General features: G+C 42.1%; 1 protein-coding gene across 3 annotated transcripts in view; it reads left to right on the plus strand.

The window, feature by feature from the left end:
- Positions 1–13,307, plus strand: part of MELTF (melanotransferrin) — a 92,768-nt gene extending 79,461 nt beyond the window's left edge. For all 3 annotated transcript variants that reach the window (XM_069975093.1, XM_069975095.1, XM_069975094.1), the window contains 2 exons: positions 5,757–5,949; positions 12,924–13,307. In XM_069975093.1, the coding sequence (XP_069831194.1) occupies positions 5,757–5,949; positions 12,924–12,991 (261 nt within the window). In that variant the 3' untranslated portion in view covers positions 12,992–13,307. The remainder of the gene's footprint in view (positions 1–5,756; positions 5,950–12,923) is intronic.
- The last annotated feature ends 8,944 nt before the right edge of the window (positions 13,308–22,251 follow it).

A 22,251-nucleotide genomic window follows, 5' to 3' on the forward strand; every position in this document is an offset into this window, starting at 1 on the left:
AGAAGCAGTAATAGAGCCCTAATATTTAGCAGCCATGGAGCGGACCCAGCGCTTCTGGATATGAAGGACCCCGTATCGCACCAGGACAACATTTTCCAGGTAACGTCCCCCACACACAGGAGAACGGGAGACCCCAGAAGAAGTGCAGAATGTGGCGTAACAGGGGGATCAGGAAGGACACCATTTTCCAGTGTGACACCTGTCCTGATCACCCCGGCCTCTGCATACTGGATCACTTTAAGGCGTTCCACATTATCTAAATTCCTTCCCTTATTCCTATTTCAGGGGTCACGTTGATCCAGGGATTATTTTGATCGCCATTATGGAGTCGTGAACAATTTTTTTCCCTGTGATAAGGCTACTGTCGTCTGCCTTACGAGGGTTTTTTGCCTTCCTCTGGATCAACACAGGTTGAATTTGATGGACACCTGTCATTTTCAACCTTATAAACTAATAATTGGCCTAATACCCCCAAATAAATTAGAATTGTCCCTTTTCCCCAGCTAAATAGGTATGGCCGCCATTCCCATTAGAGGATGCCATGATGCAATTACAAAGCCTCTGTGCGGCCAGGACAGTAGAAACCCCCCACAAGTGACCCCATTCTGGAAACTACACCCCATAAGGAATCTAACAAGGGGGGCAGCGGGTATTTGGCCCCCTGGTGACAGCCACATTTGGGACGTGAAAATGAAAAAAATTGTATTTTTTATTTTCACGGCACATGTTCTACACATGTGCCCTTCACCAGTGGGGTCCATATGCTCACTGTACCCCTCGTTAGATTCCTTATGGGGTGTAATTTCCAGAATGGGGTCACTTGTGGGGGGTTTCTACTGTCCTGGCAGCACAGGAGCTTTGTAATTGCGACATGGCCTCCATTCTCCATTCAAGCCTCTAAATGGCGCTCTGTCCCTTTGGTGGCTTGCCCTGTGCCCATATGGCACATTATGTCTACATGTGGGGTATTTTCGTACTCAGGGAGAATTACCCTACACGTTTTGTGTTTATTTTCTTTTTTAACCCCTTGTGGAAATGGAAAAAAATCAAGGCTAGACCAACATTTAGTGTAATTTTTTTTTTATTTTTACTCTAAATCATTGATCTTGTCATGACTTTTTCATTTTCACAAGGGGCTAAAAGATAAAAAAAAAAACACAAAATGTGTAGAGCAATTTCCCCTGAGTACGGAAATACCCCACATGTGGACATAAAGCGCCATGCGGGTGCAGGGTAAGCCTCCAAAGGGAAGGAGCGCCATTTGTTTTTTTGAGGCTGGATTTGGCTGGAATGGATTTCGAGGGGCCATGTTGCATTTAAAAGGCCCCTGTGTTGCCAAGACAGTTGAAACCCCCCACAAGTGACCCCATTATGGAAACTACACCCCTCAAGGAATGTAACAAGGGGTGTAGTGAGCATATGGACCCCACTGGTGATGGGCACAAATGTGGAACAATGTGGCGTGAAAATGAAATATTACATTTTTTACACTATAATGTTGGTTTAGCCTTGAATTTATCATTTTCACAAGGGGTTAAAAGAGAAAAAAAACACAAAATGTGTAGAGCAATTTCCCCCAAGTCCGTAAATACCCCACATGTGGACATAAAGCGCCATGTGGGCGCAGGGCAAGCCTCCAAAGGGAAGGAGCGCCATTTGGATTTTGGAGGTTGGATTTGGCCAGAATGGATGATGAATGCCATGTCACATTTACAGAGCCCTCGTGCTGCCAAGACAGTGGAAACCCCCCACAAGTGACCCCATTCTGGAAACTACACCCCTCAAGGAACCTAACAAGGGGTGCAATGAGGATATGGACCCCTTAATGACGGGCACATTTGTGCCGTGAAAGTGAAAAAATGAAATTTTTCACTTTCACGTCACATTGTTCCACATTTGTGCCCGTCACCAGTGGGGTCCATATGCTCACTGCACCCCTTGTTAGATTCCTTGAGGGGTGTCGTTTCCAGAATGGGGTCCCTTGTGGGGGGGTTCCAGCGTTTTGGCAGCACGAGGGCTCTGTAAATGCGACGTGGCCCTTGAAATCCGTTCCAGTGAAATCCAGCTTCCAAAAGCCAATCGGCGCTCATTCCCTTTGGAGGATCGTCCTGCGCCCGCTTGGCACTTTATGTCCACATGTGGGGTATTTCCGTACTCGGGAGAAACTGCGCTACATTTTTTGTGTTTTTTTTTTCCTTTTATCCCTTTGTGAAAATGAAAAATTGAAGGCTAGAACAACGTTTTAGTTTAAAAAATACTTTTGTCTTTTTTCACGCCACATTGTTCGGAAAATCTGTGAAGCACCTGAGGGGTCCAAATGCTCACCGCACCCCTTGTTACATTCCTTGAGGGGTGTAGTTTTCTAAATGGTGTCCCTTTAGGGGTGTTTTTTAGGTTTTGGCACCCCAGAGCCTCTGCCAACCTGAAGTGATACAGTCAGAAATGACCAAATATAACAGAGCCATTGAAATTCACTAGGCGCTATAGGGCCACATATGGGGTATTTCTATAAACTGCAGAAACGGGGCAATAAATATTGGGGTGCATTTCTCTAGTAATAGGTTCATAATTATGAAAAATATTGGATTACAATAAAATCTCTGCACAGAAAATTTAAATTTTCAAATTTCTTACACACTTAGCTTTTATTTCTGTGACTCCCCTAAAGGATTAAAAAACTTTCTGGATGTGCATTTGCAGAGTTTGGGGGGTGCAGTTTCTGAAATGGGGTGCTTTGTGGGGCTTTCTAACACACAGTCCCCTCAAATACACTTTAAACCTGAACAGGTCCCTAAAAATATCTGATTTTGAAATTTTACTGAAAATTTGGAAATTTGCTGCTAATGTTTTACGCTTTCTATTGTCTAAAAATGAAAGATAGTTTAATAAATGCCGCCAACATAAAGTAGACATATTGCTAATGCTATTTAATATATAATTTATGTGGTATAACCATTTTCTGTATAAGCAGAAAAGTTTTAAAGTTGGAAAAATGCATTTTTTCACAATTTTTCACGCTATTTTGGTTTTTTTCATAAAGATTCGTTATAAGTATCGACTCCAATTTACTAGAAATGTGAAGTACAATATGTCACGAGAAAACAATCTCAGAATCGGCTGGATAGGTAAAAGCATCCCGAAGTTATTAATGAATAAAGTGACAGAGGTCATATTCATAAAATTAGCTCCGGTCCTTAAGGCCATTTTAGGCCCGGTCCTTAAGGGGTTAAGCAATAATCGTTTCGTGTGTATGCAGGCAACAATCAAAAGGCTAACAAAAATTTTTTTGTGTGTCCTTTGCAGCTTTTGAGATGACCACAAAATCATTGTTAATCGTTCGCCAATCGTTCACAAACCTTTTGGTGTATGTATACATCGTTTGTTCGTAATTATGAACATTTATAGACTAGAGCAGTGCTTTTCAATTCCAGTCCTCAGGCCTCACCCACAGGTCATATTTTGAGCATTTCCTTAGTATTTCACAGGTGATATAATTATACTTGGGACATCAGGTATTATCACAGGTTTTCTTTGTATGGGATATCCTGAAAACATGACCTGTTGGTGAAGCCTGAGGACTGGAATTGAGAAGCACTAGACGAGAGTATATGAACAACTGTAATTGTGAACGTAATTGAGATCGTAACTAACGACTTGTTCTGACTATCCAGGACAGTGAACTATAGCAATTGACTAAGCAGGGGCACATGCAGGATTTTTCAACACAGGGATTTAAAAAATTTAAAATAATACCTCCACACCAGGACCACATTTTACCACCACATAGTGAATGGATAATACTGCCATACTATTGCTATTTAAAAAATCTCTATACAATGGTAAACATTAACCTCACAGAGTACCAGATATAAGTGCAATATATAAGCGATTACACTGAAATTACATCCATTATTGGAGTCATTCACTTTCCCTTGTTTTCCCCATCTGGCCTGATGACTATTCCAGACACAATTTGCCTCTGCAGAAGTTGAAGGCAGGATGTCTTTAGCTCCTTGTTTTTTTTTTTTTTACATTCCCTATCTATTTTCCACCCAGTACACAGGGTCTCATAAAGTAAAGGTGCTCTCATAAAGTAAAAGTGACCTTTATGTGCCCTAACACAGTAAAAGTGTCTTCTCAGTGTCTTCATACACTAAATGTGCCCCATGATTGCACTCATATACTAAAGGTAGCCCCATTAAAAAATAAAATGAATACTCACTAGAGATGAGCGAACCGGGTTCGGGTTCGAGTCCATCCGAACCCAAACGGTCGGCATTTGATTACCGGTGGCTGCTGAAAATGGATAAAGCTCTAAGGTTGTCTGGGAAACATGGATACAGCCAATGACTATATCCATGTTTTCCACATAGCCTTAGGGCTTTATCCAACTTCAGCAGCCACCGCTAATCAAATGCCGAAAGTTCGGGTTCGGATGGACTTGAGCATGCTCGAGGTTCACTCATCTCTAATACTCACCTAAACTCATTCTCACAATGAACGGAGAATCTTCAGCTACAGACCACTTCAGGGCTGTCACATGTGCTGTCAGTGGCAATATGCTGATGAGTGCAATAACTATCACATCGGACTGCATCTATTCCCATAGGCAAATATCAGGAAAACACAAATAAAAAACAAGAAATACCTAAAAAACTTAAAACACGGACAAGAACCATAGAATTAGATATACACATGGACCGACTGACAATAGCATATGCTATAGTCCACAGATAATTGCACAGGCCATTGATCTTTTAAAAAGATTCCACCCAAAACTATCCAGCCTGATCCATTGCTGTGGAACAGGCTATGAGACAACTGAACATCAACTGCCTCAATAAGACTAAGGGTGGTATTACACGGAACGATTATCGTTCGAAAAATCGTTAAATCATTCGGATTTGAACGATAATCATTTCGTGTAATAGCAGGCAACGATTAAACGACCAACAAGAAATCCTTGATTGTTTAATAGGATCCGGACTTATTTTTATTGTTTGATCGTTCGCTCATCGTTCGCACATTGTTCGCACATCGTTCAGTGGAATAGGAATTCACAGCTGAAACGTACGCAATAGCGACGACTAAACGACTGCAAGAACGTTCATAAATAACGATCATCGTTTCGTGTACTTGGGCGAATGATTTCGGGTTGTTTGTCTTAGTGGTCGTTTAAGATCGTTTATCATTAATCGTTAGTCGTCGGAAAATTGCTTGGTGTAATAGTACCCTAAGAGAAGAATGAATAGCAGAAAGACTGCGGGTATTCATAGCATTATCCATTCACTCACCTACCCTTCATATAGTTCACTAGATTACTATGAAATATTTAACCCTAATTTATAAGGCCATGTTCATACAACGTAAGTTAAGTATTAATCACGGCTGTTGTTGCCGATTTGCAACACAGCCGTGATTAATACTTAACTTACATTGTGCTGCAGCTAGAGGGAATCCCGGACAGAGTGCATACACATAGAATACACTCCAGCCGGGACGCTAGTGGCAACACAAAAAACTGACATGTCAATGAATAGCAGCCGCAGAGAACCTGTCAGTTCACACAATGGAGCGTGCGGCTCCGGCTGCACACTCCATTGTGTGCATCGGGGAATACGGATGCGGGCACGGGGTGTGCCCGCATCCGAATTCAGAAGAAGTGGAGATCATCCGGCTGGTACTCTTTAATTGACATATAATGGTGTTGTCAGCGCAATCTATCGTTCTGTTTAATTATTATATTTTCATTACAGGAATATTATGGGAGTGACAATAACACGGAATTTAAAATGTTTGACTCTTCACATTATTATAAACATGATCTGATCTTTAAGGACTCTACTAGTAAGATTGTCCCAGTCGAAGAGAAAAAATCATATGAACAGTGGTTAGGTAGAAATTTTATTGAAACTATCGAGGGTTTCCAATGTTCATCATCTAGTAAAGGTAAGAAATTTGCGTAATATAAACTTGACTATATGGTCCAGCTCTATTAATATGTGTAAAACCGACTGGTGTAAATTACCCATAGTAACCAATCATAGCTCAGCTTCCATATAATTTATTTTACACACATGTATCTGGGCCTATGTGTTTAAACATAATGTACATTCTAACATTGTTGTTTGCAGCAAGCAAACAATTTACACCCAGCTACAATGGCCGGACTATTTACTAGTAAAATAATGCTATATATATATAAATAGATCACTGATCTTCAGGAGACCTGCCAAAGATAACACTGCTGGCTGCTGGTTAAAGCAATCAATGCAGTGAAGGTGCATTGCTCCCTGGGAGTCTTGAAACACAGGAATTAGCCAGATATCCCACTGGGAAGGACCCAGCCAAGGGATGGCTCCTGTAGGGAAACCACCAAAACCATCATATTAAGTGGCCCTATGATTCAATGTAATGACAAGGGAAAAACCAAAGCCAGGTATCCATTAACAGACAGCTGTTTCGGGGTGTTGCCCCTCATCAGTGTGGAGCAGTGTGACTAGGTGGGAGCAATGCCTAGTAGAGCCATAAGAGAAACAGATCCCTGATCTCAAGGAGACCAGTCAAAGATAACACTGCCGACTGCTGGTTAAAGCACTCAATGCAGTGAAATCCTAGGTGCATTGCTCCCCTGGGAAATATGAATATGCAAAAGAAATAGCCCTTCCCGGAGGGATATCTGGCTAGTTCCTGTGTTTCGAGACTCTTAAATGAGGCTCCACGGGCTCTTTCCTTTGCATATTCATGTTTCTAGGGAGCAATGCACCTAGGATTTCACTACATTCAGCGTATAAACCAGCAGCCGGCAGTGTTATCTTTAGCTAGTCTTGAGATCAGTGATCTGTTTCTCTTATGGCTTTACTAGGCATTGCTCCCACCTAGCCAGAATCCTGCTCCACACTGATAAGGGGCAACACCCAGAAACAGCTGTCTGTCGATGGATATCTGGCCTTGGTTTTTCCCTTGTCATTACATTGACTTATAGGGCCACTTAGTATGGTGGTTTTGGTGGTTTCCCTACAGGAGCCACCCCTTGGCTGGGTCCTTTCCGGAGGGATATCTGGCTAGCTCTTTCTTTTGCATATTCTTTGCTTTAAAGGCAATGACCAACTGGTGTATATATAGCTATAATGTGATGTACAGACACTGAGTTAGTATGCAGCAATACAAAACATTTATTAGGGTGGGATCCCTGTGCTGCCTACGGACTCTAGCTAATGAAAATTACAGGTGGGACAAATTTTTTTCTTCCCTGGACATCCTTCGGCAGCACTGAATGGGATCTAAACAGCAGTGCAAACACATAGGGAGGGGTCATTTAGCAACAGCAGCACATAGCACTTTTTTGCCTAAGGCTGAGGATTCTGACATACTGAGTCGGTAATGCTTGATGAATGTTGAGGGCGAAGACCAGGTTGCAGCACAACATATTTCCTCCAATGGTATTCTAGAGAATTTATGTTTACCGAAAAACTGTGTAAACGGGTTTTCAGAGACTCTAAAGGGCCTGATTTGATCCAGATAACATAGCACCGCCCTTCTGACATCCAGCAGATGTGTAGATGGATCTTCATCTGACGATAAGGAAGGAAGGATTATTTCCTGGTGCATATTGAATGATGATGCCACTTTGGGTACAAAGCCTGGAAGCCTACAAGAATGCTTGTAACTCGCTCACCCTTCTCGCAGATGTTATTGCGACCAGAAAACAGGTTTTCCAAGAGAGATGTTTCAATGTTGCAGAAGCCAGAGGTTCGAAGGGTGGCAAGACTAGGTGTTTCAGCACAACCTGAAAGTCCCAGGAAGGTAATGGTTGATTTACAGATGGTTGTAAATTATTTATTGCTCTAAAGAACTTCTTCACTAGAGGGTGTTTGGTGAATTTTTCTTGAAGGAAGTGATTGATTGCAGTAAAACGCACTTTCAAGGTATTCAATTTTAGGCCTTTTTTCAGACCATTTTGGAGGAACTGTAGAATTAATGGAAGATCTATTTCTGAGGAAGAGGCGAAAGATTTAAAGATTTTCCAAATCCTATTGTATTTCCGTATTTGCATTAGACAGGGTAGTAATCACAATTTCCGAAAAGCCTTCTTGCCTCAATTCATTTTCCAAGCAAACAAGTTGAGCCTCTTGAGGTTTGGGTGATGTAAGCCCTTCTGAGAGAAGCTCCCACAGCTGGTTGTTGGCCATTGATATCGCCAGGGTGAACCAGGACCTGCGTGGCCAGAATGGCAGAATCACAATGGCTGACACTTTCTCCCTCCTGATTTTCCCTAAGGTCTTCTGAATCAAGGCTGGAGGAGGAAAGGCATAAATGAACTTGTTCCCCCAGGAGATCGACAAGCCGTCCACTGCCCATGGAAGGTGATTGGGACAGAGGGAGCAAAAGTTCTTCAGTCTGGCATTCTCCTTCGTGGCGAAGACATCCAATTCGGGAAGGCCAAACTTCACAGTGATATGATTGAAAAAGGCCATGTCCAGACACCATTCTCCGGGTAGAAGGGTTTGTCTGCTCAGAATGTCCGCCTTGTGGTGCACCCTTTGATGTGCACAGCCATCAGAGATCTTACATTGGCCTCTGCCCACTGACATATCTCCTTGCATTCCTTGATGAGGGAAGGAGATATTAGATCTTGTAGCCCCTGTTGAGATAGTAAACAGTTGGCATATTGTCTGACTGCATCAGGATCTTTCTTGTAGAGAAGATCTCTGAAGTGAAACATGGCCAGTTTGACCGCTCTGAGCTTCCTGAGATTGGAAGGCATCCATTTCTTTGAAGGTGACCACTTCCTTTGTACCGACTTGCTCAAGGCATGGGCACCCCAACCGAAGGAAGATGCATCCGTAGTGAGTACAACTTTCGGAGTCTGAAGCAGAGATACTCCCTTGGTCAGATAGAAAGGTTTCAGCCACCAATGGAGACCCAGACAGGTCTGGGGAGAAATTGTAAGAGGTTTGTCCAGCGAGGATGGATTTCTGTTCCACACCTGCAGAATTTCGTGCTGGAGTGCCCTGAAGTGTGATCTTGCCCACAGAACTGCATCTATCGTTGATGTTAGAGAACCCAATATTTTCATGGCAGAGCGGATAGTGAGTTGAGGATTGGCAATTAGATGGGATACCTCTTTCTTGATCTTCCTTATTCTCTCTCGAGACAAAGTAGTGGTCATTGTTGAGGAATTGACCACAAATCCCAAGAACTGAATAGTCTGAGATGGGAGCAAATGCGACTTCTGAAAATTTATTAGGAACCCGTGTGATTGTAGGAGATTGGTTGTGATCTGGAGGTGCCGCAACAGCTCTTCCCTGGAGGAAGCTTTCAAGAGCCAATCGTCGAGGTACGGTATTATATAAATGCCCTGCATGAGTACGATGGCAATCTTTGTAAAAACTCTCGGAGCAGAACTGAGGCCGAAAGGAAGACAAGTGAACTGAAGTCTCCAGGTCTCACATCCAACTTGTAAAGCCAATCTGAGGTACTTCCTGTGGGCAGGGAGTATGGGGACATGGAGATAGGCATCTGTTAAGTCTAGAGTCACCATATAATCAAAGTAGGACAAGATGGGTATTACAGACTTGATGTTTTAGATCTTGAATTTCTTGTTTACTAGATGTCTGTTCAGATACGTCAGATCGATCACCAATCTCCTTTTGTTGTTTGGTTTTGGTACTGAAAATATTCTTGAGTACACTGCGCCGGAGGGGTGAAGGTGAGTGACCCACTCCAATGCCCCTTTCTGAATGAAGTCGTTTACCAGCGAAAGAAGGTGAGCATCTTCTAATGGTATTGAGGAAAAACTTGTCTTCCGGAATGGTGTCTAGTTCTATGGCGTAACCGTGTTGAATTGTAAAAAGAACCCGTTCACTGAGCTTGCCCATGCTGGAAAAAATATCTGTAATTTTTCCCCAACACCTGGGACTGACCTGGCGTCAAGCCTCTGATTTTTTGGTGTTGGACTTGCTTTTGGAGGAGCTGAAATTTTGCTTTTGGTTTGGCTTGTAACTACGAAATTTACTACTGATTGGTGACGAACGACGTTTCTGCTGAAAGGACTTTGCTGGTTCTTTCTTGCCCAGAAAGACAGAGCCTTTATTTTCATTGAGATCTTTCCAAATCTCTTTGAGCTGAGACCCAAACAAACTATCAGGTTGAAAGGGAAGACTGCAAAAGTTCTGTTTAGAGGCTAAGTCCCCAGCGGACCACTGTTTGATTCATAACGACTTCTAATAGACTTCTCAGAGATCTGGCTACTGGAACCGATGATAGAGCAACCTTGAAAATGGCAGCTGAGGCTGTATAAGACTTTTTAGCCAGAGCATCCGCTTTTTTGTCTAATGGATCAACTAAAAGTGTAGAAGCACGGGATAGGAATAATGACTTTTTGGCCAGTTTGGCCAGAGCCAGATCTACTTTTGGAGGAAATTCCCACTGGCTAGTCATCTTATCGGCCAATTTGTATATGGATTTGAAGCGAGCCCCTGTATCAAACCGTTTATCGGGTTTTTCCCAGTCCTTTTGGAGCCATTATTTCAGCAGTGGATGATCTGGGAAGACTTTTTTTCTCCGACGCTGGGAAGTAATATAATTCATCTTTAGGCATTCTACCTTTAATACTCTTATCTGACTCCATAGTGCGTTTAACTGCTTTAAGCAGGCTTGACAAGTCCTCTTTATGAAATAAGAATATATCTTCTGGAGTGTCCAAATCTGAATCAGAAGAACTTGAGGAGGCTTGGCCACCAGAGGTAGAGGATCTAGCAGTAGAGTTCTCTCTGGCATTCTTTTTTCTCTTTTTCTTAGGAGGCTGAGCATTAGACATCATTGCAGACAGCTGCCCCTTAAACCAAGAGAAGAAAGACTGTGCTTGTGCTTTGAATGGATCAGCTGACTCTTCCAGCGCATAGTTCTCCTTCCAGGTCATCTGGCAATGGCTGAGAGCAAGAATTACACAGTCTATGTTTGGACTTGTGTCTCCTCTTTCCTACTGATGCTGAAGACTCTTTGCTTAAGTGATACTCACTGTGATCAACAGAAACCCGGTTTAAATTTCCGCGTGTTGATTGACGTCTGACGCTGCATCCGGGATCCCTTCCGGGATTGGCGCCATCTTGCTACACCCCCGCAACCCTTTTGGACTTACCAGCGCAGCACCATGGCAGAGAAGCAACTCCTTGCACGCCCCGACATCCGTTCCTCAAGCCAACGTCACAACCGGTTGTCCGAGGCTTGCGCAACGTCACATCTGGTCAGGTGGTACGGACCGTCTGGGTCACTTCCGGTCTGGCACGCGCGGCGTGTATGAGGCAGCACACACAGCGGGAAGGTAATCTGATACAAGATCAAGCCTCACTGTAAAAATCCCTTGACTACCACACTGTTAGGCTACTGGGGAATACTCATACCCACCAGGTTCCGTACTAGCAACACTGCTTAGTATAGAACCGATGCTGTACAGATGGCTACTAGATATTGCTAGAGGCATCTTGTAATAAATTTACAGTTCAAAAAAAAAAAAAAAAGAAAGAAAGAAAAAGCAAAGAGGAGATAACAAAGTAATTGTCTCTTCATCCAAATGCAGAAGAAAAAAACTCAGTGCCTATCTGTCTCTATGGGGGTTTTATAGAGGAGGTTCTACACTTAATTGATTCATTACTGCTGATTATGTCTCTTCTGCCTCATTGTAGGTATATATATATATATATATATATATATATATATATATATATATACTATAGCTATTTATATACCAGCCAGACCACTGCATTTAGAGTGGTTTTTGGTAATCTAAACCAGTTTTTCTCAACATTTAAAGCCAGTTGAGTAAGGATGTGAAGGGTTATAAACTTTGACTAAATAGGGCCGAGATCACAATGCCACCATAGGCTCTGTATAAAGCCTATTTCAGCTATTGATTCCCAGATCAGATCTACAGTATAACAATGTGACTGACCTGTACATCCTAGTAATAATGCTCAAGTAATGGCAAATAATAATGCCCCCTGTAGCCAGATATAGTGCCCTTTGTAGCCTAATACAGAACCCCCTCTAGCCATTAAAAATGCCCCTTCCATAATAATAATAATGCCCCCTGTAGCCAAATATGCCCCCTGTAGCTAGAGGCAATGCTTCTTGTAGCAAGATATGCCCCCTTTACACAGAAATGCTTCATGCAGCCAAGCATGCACCTGTAGTAAGATACAATGTCCCCTGTAGTCAGATACAATGCCCCTTGTAGCCAGGTATGTCACCTGCAGCTGGATATTCCCCTTATAGTCAGTTATACCCCATACAGCTAGATATACCCCTTGTAGGCAGGCATGTCCACTGCAGTCAGATATGCCCAATGCATGCAGACTTCCCCCCTGTAGCTAGATATGCCCCTGCAGCCAGGTTTGCCCCATGTAGATATGCCCCCTGCAGAAAAACGATGCCCCCTGCAGCAAGATATGCCACTTGTAGTCAAATATAATGTCTGTAGACCTTTATAGTCGGGTATGTCCCTCTGCATCCAGATTTCCCCTTTGGTATTAGGTATGCCCCCTGCAGGCAGTTATACCCCTTGTACAAGTTTACCTATATTAGTTGAGGAGGAAATACTTTGGTAATTTAGTAGTCAAAATACACAGGAAATAGCATACAGTGCACATAGGCATTAGAAGCTCTATATAGGGCTTCTGGGTACTGGTGGGTGCAGGAATGCCAACATATTTTTAAAGGGGTCTTTCTTCATGGAGAAGTTTTTACTGTTTATCTAATAACCATTTTAAACCAGTCTGCCTACCTATACATCTTCTATGGAGCTCACATTTATATCCTACATTAACAAGTTAATAATAAAGCTATTTCTAAACCTCATCAAAATTAATTGGCTTCATGATAAAAATGGCATCATTTCATTATGTTCTTTCTCTCTCCTACAGCTATAACTCCAGTGAACGCCGTCTTATTGCTAATTAGCAACATCCTACTAATTAAGTTTTGTGCATAATTACCAACTACTGAGTCTTCAAGATGCCTTTGGAAATTGCAGTGCTGTAAACACGGTGATTCTTTTTTCTGCTGAAGACACAAAAGTCTAGAAATGATGAATGGACTTCTGTTCCATGTGTACCTGTCTTAGAACAACCCTACCCCTCAGTCATCACACATGATGTCTGTCAACTTGTTTCTAAATTAAAAACTGGAAATTCACTATTTATTTCACTAGCATTACAATTTGACAGCTATGTTTACATATATGAATGCGTGATATGATATGTACTGTATATCTTCATTGCCTTCAGAAGACCATAGAAATAACTTTATTGTTGTTTGTAGATGTTCTTTAAGCGACTATTGAAGTATAAAATTATTGGGTTACATCATTGGGGGTCTGGAAGCTGTGAATCCCACCAATACAAGAACAGAAATTCACGTCAACGGGAATTACCGAAATAGGACATCACTGAGTTAAATTGGATGCTTGTCATGCTTTTGGTTTTCTCAGTTTTAATGTCACATTTGAACACATTTCTTCTGAAAACAGGTGGGATCCTTGTCGACTGGCATTTAAGTCTTTTATAGGAAAATCTCTTTAGCAGCTGGACTAGAAGAATATAATTTAGTCGCACATAATAATGACATAAAGCTACTTTAAGATCTTTACTTTACTTCACTAAAAATAATACCTCCATTTTTCCTCTTATTCTGGCAGCTGCCTGCTTCAAGATGTTGTGGAGACATATACTCTCCAGCCTCATCTGATAGCTGATGGCTAGAGAATAGGGATGGTCCGAACCCTCCGAGGTTCGGGTTTGTATGAACCCGAACGCTCGGCATCTGATTCCCGCTGTCTGCCCGCTCCGTGGAGCAGGTGGTTACAGCGGGAGGACCGCCTGGAAAACTGGGATACAGCCTATGGCTATGGCTGTATCCCAGTTTTCAAGGCGGTCCTCCCGCTGGATCCGCCCGCTGCGCGGAGCAGGCAGACAGCAGGAATCATTACCGAGAGTTCAGGTTCGTACGACCCTGAACCGAACTCAGTTCGGACCATCCCTACTAGAGAATATTATGCACTGGTCCTATTCTAATAGGACTTGTGTAAGATCACAGTCACTGGCTATCATATGGCTGCCTCAGCAATACACCTGCCCAGCGTGCAGCTGCCTCTATCCAGGTGTGATGTCAGATCAGGCAGGAGAGTATACCAGTACAACTTTTTAATGCAATGTGCAGCCTAAAGTTGGACAGTAAAGTGCACAGTGAAAGGTATTATATTTCCTGTCCCCCCAGTGCTCCATGATGACATGGCTCATAGTTTCCCCTGGCCTGAAGGAGGTGGGTCACATCCCAGGAACAGGTGCTAAATTATGACTAAATTATTCTGAATGAGGGCAAAACCACTCTTGTACAGTATCGCTTCACAGTGTTGCTGATGTTGCCACAACATTGCCTGTGATTGGCCACTGCATGCAAGTGTGGTTTCACCCCCATGCGACTGTGACAATTTAGTACCTGCCTACCTCAGCACAGCGTACAAAGTGAAGGGCCAGGGTCCAAAGAAAGGTAATACCCTTTTCAATTTTCAGGAACCCCTTTAGACTACATGCAATTTGCAATATCTTGTACTCCAGTTTGTTTAGGAATTTTACTTCCCATGTTCCATTATTGTAGGTAAAATGTTGCCAATGTGTTGATTTTCTTATGATGATGATTAGCAAAAGTAAAGCATTTTGCTCCCATTTCATAAACAATGCAGCAAATAACCAGGTCAGCTAGATTGTCAGTTATCCCAATACTGAACAATGGTACCAATGAGTACAACAGCATCCAATGCACAATCAGTTTTCTTCAAGCTTTATTGCATATCTGAAAGCATAACCGCATGCTTGCATGGACATGCATGCATGGAGTCAAATGTTGCAGTTATGTTCTCGGAAATGTAATAAAGCTTGAACAAAATGAATTAAATATTGCATCTGCATAACATGGCACAAGTTGTGTTTAATGTCATTTTAAAGAAGATACCAAATCCTGAATATATTCATAATATCACAGATGATCACAGTTTCTATTTTGTTGTGTGTTTGGTGACCACTGGCAGTACTGCATAAATCACTCTAAGGCTATGTTCCCGCAAGGGCTTTTCTAGGCATTGATAATTATTCATGGCCGTGATTATAACAAGATGGCTCCCTTTCCCTGCTATATTCCCAAAGTGGGAACAAAGTCTTGAGCTAAATTTCCAATTATTTCTTCAAAATATCTTGTTCCTCAGGGTATACTATTAAAATGCTATATTTTTGTTTAAAATGTTATGTCTTACTATGTTATCATAGCTATTTGATAACCTTCCCAGTGAAATGAGTTGAAACTTTGTTGAGTGTTTTGCTGCTACTGAAGTTCCTACATTGCGTACTGTACATTGTTTGGATATTTCTACAATAAAACTAGGTGTGCTTTACCACTGTGTATTCTGCCAAGTGCAGAAAAGCGATCAGGCGACCAAAAAGAGGAAACATTGAAATAGAAGCACGTGTAGGCTGGTTTTATGCAGATGAGCAGGTTTATGTGTAAACGTACAATATAATGACATGGGTTTTCCATAAGGGTGTTTTAAGGCATGATGAAAGGGAAGATTTTATAACATCACATATGGCCTCAAAATGCATTGTTCTTAAAGAACACTGGGATTTTTTTTTACCCATCAATCAAATAGCTGTACAGATCATTTTCCTGTCACCAAAAAACATTGACATGTCAGAGAGACATTTTTATCAGTCAGAGACCTAATGTTCACAGACGCTAACCCTTCAGTAGAATGAGAAGACAGCGCTGTCATGCAGACTGCATCCCTCTTTGTGAAAAATTATTATTATTGTTATTATGAGGCCGTCTTGGAGAGGAATGCCCCGAGTGCAGCTTCTCCTGGCCAGGGTATGTGCACACTGAAGAAAACACGCGGAAAGGGTACATTCTTCAGGCAGGCGGCGGAATCTGCCTGATCCTAGAATGGAGTCTATGGCACAGGCAGAGAGTAAAGCGGGAGCGCGCGGGGACGAGCGGCGGATCTGGTCCTCTGTGTGTTTTCCTAAGTATGCACATACCCTCATTCTCATGATTGGTCAGGGTCTGAACAATCTTGTGGTTGGTGACAGCACATGAGTTTTCTGATGATTTTAATGTCAGGTGAGTTATATAGTCATATATAGTCATCAGTCTACTTGGGTAATCAGCGCAAACTTCTGTCCGTCAGCTAATGTTAGTACATGTAGCTACATATCACCATTAGTTATTGTTACTTATTACGCAAAAATAATTAAAGCCTTCTAGCCAGAGTTATTCAGAAAATTGTATTATATTAAAAACATGTAAAACCATGCTACATACCAATATTACTGTACACTAAATATGAATGCTCAGGCACTTTACATATATTGGGTGGGGGGGGGGGATGAGCGCAGTACTCCTACACATGGAAATAATGTGTCATTAGTGACTAATGACCTTTGCCCTGGAAGACAAGCAATAAAGTTTATTGGATGCCAAGAAGTTTGTCAACACCATGAAACACAGTCCTGACAGCAGTGCCATCAAGTACATATTTTTATTGGGACCAGATCAAGCTCTTTTGAGGCCCTTCTTCTATAGTACAGTATATGTAAGCTCCGATGACAACAGGCTACAGGATCAGCGAAAATATGTCAAAACATTATAAACAGTGCTTGGAAAGTGTATGATATAGTGCTACGCAGTATGCACCTTGCTCCTCTAATAATTAGTGATAAGCGAACTTGTCCGTAAATGTTTGTATGTTCGTACGAACATAAGGCTAATTGTCTTATGTTTGCCGATCATGAACAATTTGTTTAATGATCAGAATGGTTATAACAATCATATTCGAACTTCGAACGTACGCCACTGTGTAATTTACGCATTTAGGTCATGTAAACATGGTGTGAGACACCGGCTGTTCCGTGATCAAGACAAGATCATCCCAGCCGGTACTGCAGATGATCTTCCCCACTGCTCACAATGGAGCATATGACCAGAGCCGCACGCTCCATTGTGTGAACTGACAGGGTTTTCTGCAGGCGCTATTCATTGGATAGCGGCCGCAGAAAACTGACATGTCAGTTTCTTGCAGTGCGGCTAGGGATCCCGGCCGGAGTGTATACTATGTGTATACATTCCGTCAGGGATTCCCTCAGCCTTTAGCACAACGTAAGTTCCGTAGGAATCATGGCTGTTGTTGCAATGGCTGTGATTAGTACGGAACTTACGTTGTGTGAACATAGCCTAAATGTTCATGTTTGGGATCCGCACTGAACATCGAGATGTTCACTCATCACTACAAGTTTCAGTACTTGTAAAATAAATCTCGGATCTCATGTTCTGAGCTGAGAAATGAGCATTTCCAGGAGTTTTCCCTGTTTTGAGTTCCGGAAAAAGCCTGTCATGTTGCATGTGATGGTTATAAATGACCGTGGACTGTTGAGAAATACACTCTTCAAGTAAGAAAAATAATTAAAGAGTCACTGTCGTATTTATTTATTTTTTTGCAGAAATCAATAGTCCAGCCGATTTTAAGAAACTTTGTAATTGGGGTTATTAGCCAAATATGCCATTATCTGCATTTAAAAAGCCTTTTCCCAGGTCCCCCCCTCGCTTCTCCTTTCCATCCACTGCAAAAAATCTGGAAATTGTGACTTGTTGCATCAGACGTACCCTGTCTGTTCTAGGGAGAGGGGAGGGGGAGGAGGAAGGAGGGAGTTAGCTGACAGCAGAAAGCAGATAACAGAGGATTACAGGCACTGAGCTGGGTGACAGCTGTAATCAGAGCTCAGAGAGGCCAGTGCTGATTGTCAGAGGAGATAAAGGGTGAGGTATTTGTAGATTAACTCTTTGTTGTCCTGTTTTGGTGTTTTATTTAGCGCCCTCCATAGGAGAACAATAAAGACAGGGGGGAGAGCTTCAAGCTGCTTTTTTATGATAAAAATGCATTTTTCAGCTAATAAATCCAATTACAAAGTTTCTTAAAATCGCCTGGACTATTGATTTCTGCAAAAAAAAAAAAAAAATATTCACAACAAGACTTATAAATGTCCCCGCATCTCCGGCGCTACGGAGATTTATGTAGAGGCGGACCGCCTCTACATAAATCCAGTGCCCGTCGGTGCGCACAGCCGAAAACCTACGCCACCTCAAAGGTGGAGTAGGTTTTCGGCGTATCATTGCGCCGAAAAAATAATAAGTCCGCGCCCCCCGTAATGCCCCCTCCACACCCCCTCCCCGCCCCCCCCCCCCCCCCGGCGTACTCGGCAGAAAGTGCCGATATGCGAATATTTTATTCGCAAATCGGCCATTTGCGCATAAAAAAATACGCAAATCGGCACTTTCCGCCGAAAATCATCCGTACACCGGATGATGCATGTCGCACATAGTGTTTATTTTATCATAGTTTGTTACAATCAAGGCACCACAAAGCCCAGCTTTCCTTATGTTATTATATCCAGAGAGGTCCAAAAGACGGGATAGATGTGCTTTCTTTTTTGTGTGCTTACTGTTTTGTACATTTCAAATGTTTTATATGCCTATTCTTATACATATTGCTGAAGATGTCCTTTTTTGATGTATGCTTCTATGCGGGGGGAAAATAAGAATCTGATCCAAAAAAACAATACATTTATCTTTAGAATGTTTAGTTTAATGATCACAATTGATCATATTCAGTATACAGTGGTGCCTTGGATTACAAGCATAATTCGTTTCGGAACCATGCTTGTAATCCAAATCACTCTTAAACCAAAGCAACTTTCCAATGAGAAATAATTGAAATGCAGACAATTGGGTCCCCATCCCAAAAATAATGATTTTTTATTCTGAATAACACGTAAAACAAATGAAACTAACATAGAAATAGCTGAATATGTCATATTATAAGTTACTGTACAGTATAGCAATCAGCATGTGGCGTATAATGTATAGTAACTGCATAAACCTGAAAAACAGCAGCAGTTTGTAGATACAGGGTGGGACTGCAGATCCCCATAATGCATCAGCATAGTACAACAAGCTAGAATAGAGAAACAGGGCTATTGGCAGAGGTCTCTGTGGTCACATGACAGCAATACAGAAGGGGTGTGTTCATCTTGGACCAATCAGGAAGTAAGAAGCATGAGAGCTGTGCAGGAGGACAGTGACAGAAACTTTCCTATACAGCAGTGTGATTGGCTGAATGTGAGTGCAGGCACATGATAGCAGCAGTGTGTATAGCTGAGTGTAAGTTCAGGCACATTATAGCAGCAGTGTGTACAGCTGAGTGTTAGTGCAGACACTTTATAGCAGAAATGGAGGAAATATGAGGGTTGAGAGAGACTTTAGGGAGCATAAAGGAATGAGCAGGGTTTATGTGGGCACATAAATACAGCTATGAAGAGATTACCTCCACAGTCCTGTCCCTTGATGTAAGCCCCAGCCTGAAGTGGATCTGCTATCATTTGGAAGGTTATGGAGACTTTCTGTGTCAGAGTACAGGGCTGTAGACCACACTATGCAGACCATGCCCCTCCCCCATTTGCCCTCCCACCCAGTACAGAGAGATCTTAAAAAGGGTTGATCGAACCTCAGGAAATCCTAGGTTCGATTGAACTCAAACATTCACAAACCTGCCGCATTTGATTGCTGATGCCTACCTGTATTCACAGGTAGAAAGGACAACTACAGCACTTGAAATAAAGGAGCATGGTTTTATTGAAGATGAAGCGCTGTAGTCCTTTCTATTTGTGAATATACTGGATTTACTGTTGTTATTTACCCATTGAGGGCCATCAAAGGAGGATCAGCAAGGGTTAATGAGAGACTCTTGAACACATTCCATGTGAGTAGTGCCGGTGTTTCTTCCTTCCACTATGCGGATCATATTCTACCACTTATCCTTCTTCTGCTAATACTCCTCCTCAGCCATCACACTGAAGCATGTGTAATAATCAGCAGAGGGAGCATCATCGCTCTGGCTACAGGCCAGCTCCAGTTCTGCTTTTTACATACTCCCATCATAAAATCCTGGCCATGTAAGTATAACCCTTCCATCAGGGGTGGATTCTCCATTGTCTCAGCACAGAACAGGGACAGTCTGTGGCTCAGCTGCTCATTGGATTGGCTTTGCTGCTGATGCAGACAAGGATGGGGATAAACGTGAGTGGATTGTCATCCTCTACGGATCTTAGTGGTGGTCAATAACACACTATATATGTACTTTCCCATTATTTTTGCTGTCATTTATAGGGTCACCCCTGTAGCCCCAGCCCTAGCTTTAGAAGCCCTATGGCATGGAACTCATGATTGGCAATGTAGAACAATGGAAAGCATTCATTTCAAGGACAAAGCCTGAGGGCTTAGCACGGACGGTATAACCGAAATACCGAAGATAATGGTCTGTTCTCAAGAGCATTTACATACTGGAGGAGGTAGGCTAATAGATTGTTTGAGGTGTGTGTGTGTGTGGGGGGGGGGGGGTGCATCAAAAATATAGAGATGTAAGTATTTGTACTGGCTTCCATAGCAATAGACCTATGTGCATGGGATCTCATTGATAGCTAAATAATAAATGCATCTGCTGTACATTACACATGCATCAAATGCATGGCACGATTGCTGAGAGGCTCAGCATGCATGTGGTTAAAAGCATCCATCTGCACCTGCTGTGAAATCTTCAATGACCTCTAGTGGTTAAAGTGTGGAATAATCTCATATAATCTGGTTATCCTGTAACACCCCCACTCAGACTGATTATTTTATGCTTATTTGCCTATTGTAGAGATTAGATTATAATAGATTAGCTTTGATAAAACAGATAGATAGATAGATAGATAGATAGATAGATAGATAGATAGATAGATAGATAGATAGATGGATAGAGTGATATGATACACATAATTGGTTTTAGTGTATTAACAATTATTCTTTAATCCTATTATAAATCAGAAGCTGCAACCTTTGTGACCTGATTTATAGAAGGACATATGGCTGCTAATATGATTTGCCGCTGTTGATGATTTACTCCTTACAAGAAGAATGCTTAAAGAATGATTCAAATAGCCATGTTGGTATTTAGACCCTGGGTCTTATGTTCCTCTTCCCTGTGTAAACAAGCAGCAATTCTGACATCTCATATCAAGTCTACAAGAAATAAGAGAAATAAACAGTGTTTATATGTGCCACAGACTGGATGTGCAGAGTGGTTTACAGAATGATCTTTCCTCCACTTATCTATAGGGGTCCCAGCAATCAGATTAAAACCAGGCTACCAATGACTGTGGTGCAAAACCAGGTGAATTTGCTGTAAAAATCTGTGCAATTTGTCAGTGTGTAGACTGAAAAAAAGCCCACTGTGTGAATCCAACCATATTATCAAGTTGAAGGAAGCCCACTAGTTGGAACCTGTGGGTAATACTGTATACTTATGAATGATTGTAGAATGAATTGTTGGTAACGGTAATCACTAAAAGTATTGCTCACTGTCTGTGGTTATCTTATGTTCTGTGGAGCTTGAATGTTTCTGAACCTTTCATAACTTTCTATATTTCTGCATAAACTTTACCTAAAATACATCAATACATTTTCATGTCTTAAAAGTAGATAGATCCAAAATGAACAACCAAGTAAAAAAATATTAAGCTTGGTCTAATTTTAATGCTGCCTAAACCAGGGGCTTAGTGGGGTAAGGGGGGGGGGGGGGTAGGGTTTAGTCAGCTATATACTATCAACGCTGCTTGTAATCCAGTATATGACTCTCCGGTCCTCCCATTGGCTGTATCTTCAGGCCCTGCCTCCTTCAGCTGCCAATTATTCCAGAGAAGGTGGCAGCCTGTTGTTAAAGCAGCTGCCGGCAGATTGGAGAACCAGATGCCGGATCACAAGCAGTGTGGCTGGTGAGTATAGACTGCTTGTGATCTGGAAACTGACAGCACGGGTACATCGGCTGCACAAACCTGTTTACACAGCATGATGTAAAGCCGATAAAAATACATTTGAAAGGCTATGTTCACACTAAGTAAAAGTACAGCCATTGTTGCCATCAGCAACAACGGCTGTACTTTTTGCGGGGTGGAACAATACCTTATTTTCAATGGGATCCCGGGCGGAGTGTATACACATCGTATATGCTCCGGCCGGGATCCGTGTGGCACCGCAAATAACTGCCATGTCAGTTTTCTGCGGCCGCAATTCAATGAATTGCAGCCGTAGAAAACCCTGTCAGTTCACACA

The sequence above is a fragment of the Dendropsophus ebraccatus genome, chromosome 6 (assembly GCF_027789765.1).
Source record: "Dendropsophus ebraccatus isolate aDenEbr1 chromosome 6, aDenEbr1.pat, whole genome shotgun sequence".
In the NCBI taxonomy this organism is placed as follows: domain Eukaryota; kingdom Metazoa; phylum Chordata; class Amphibia; order Anura; family Hylidae; genus Dendropsophus; species Dendropsophus ebraccatus.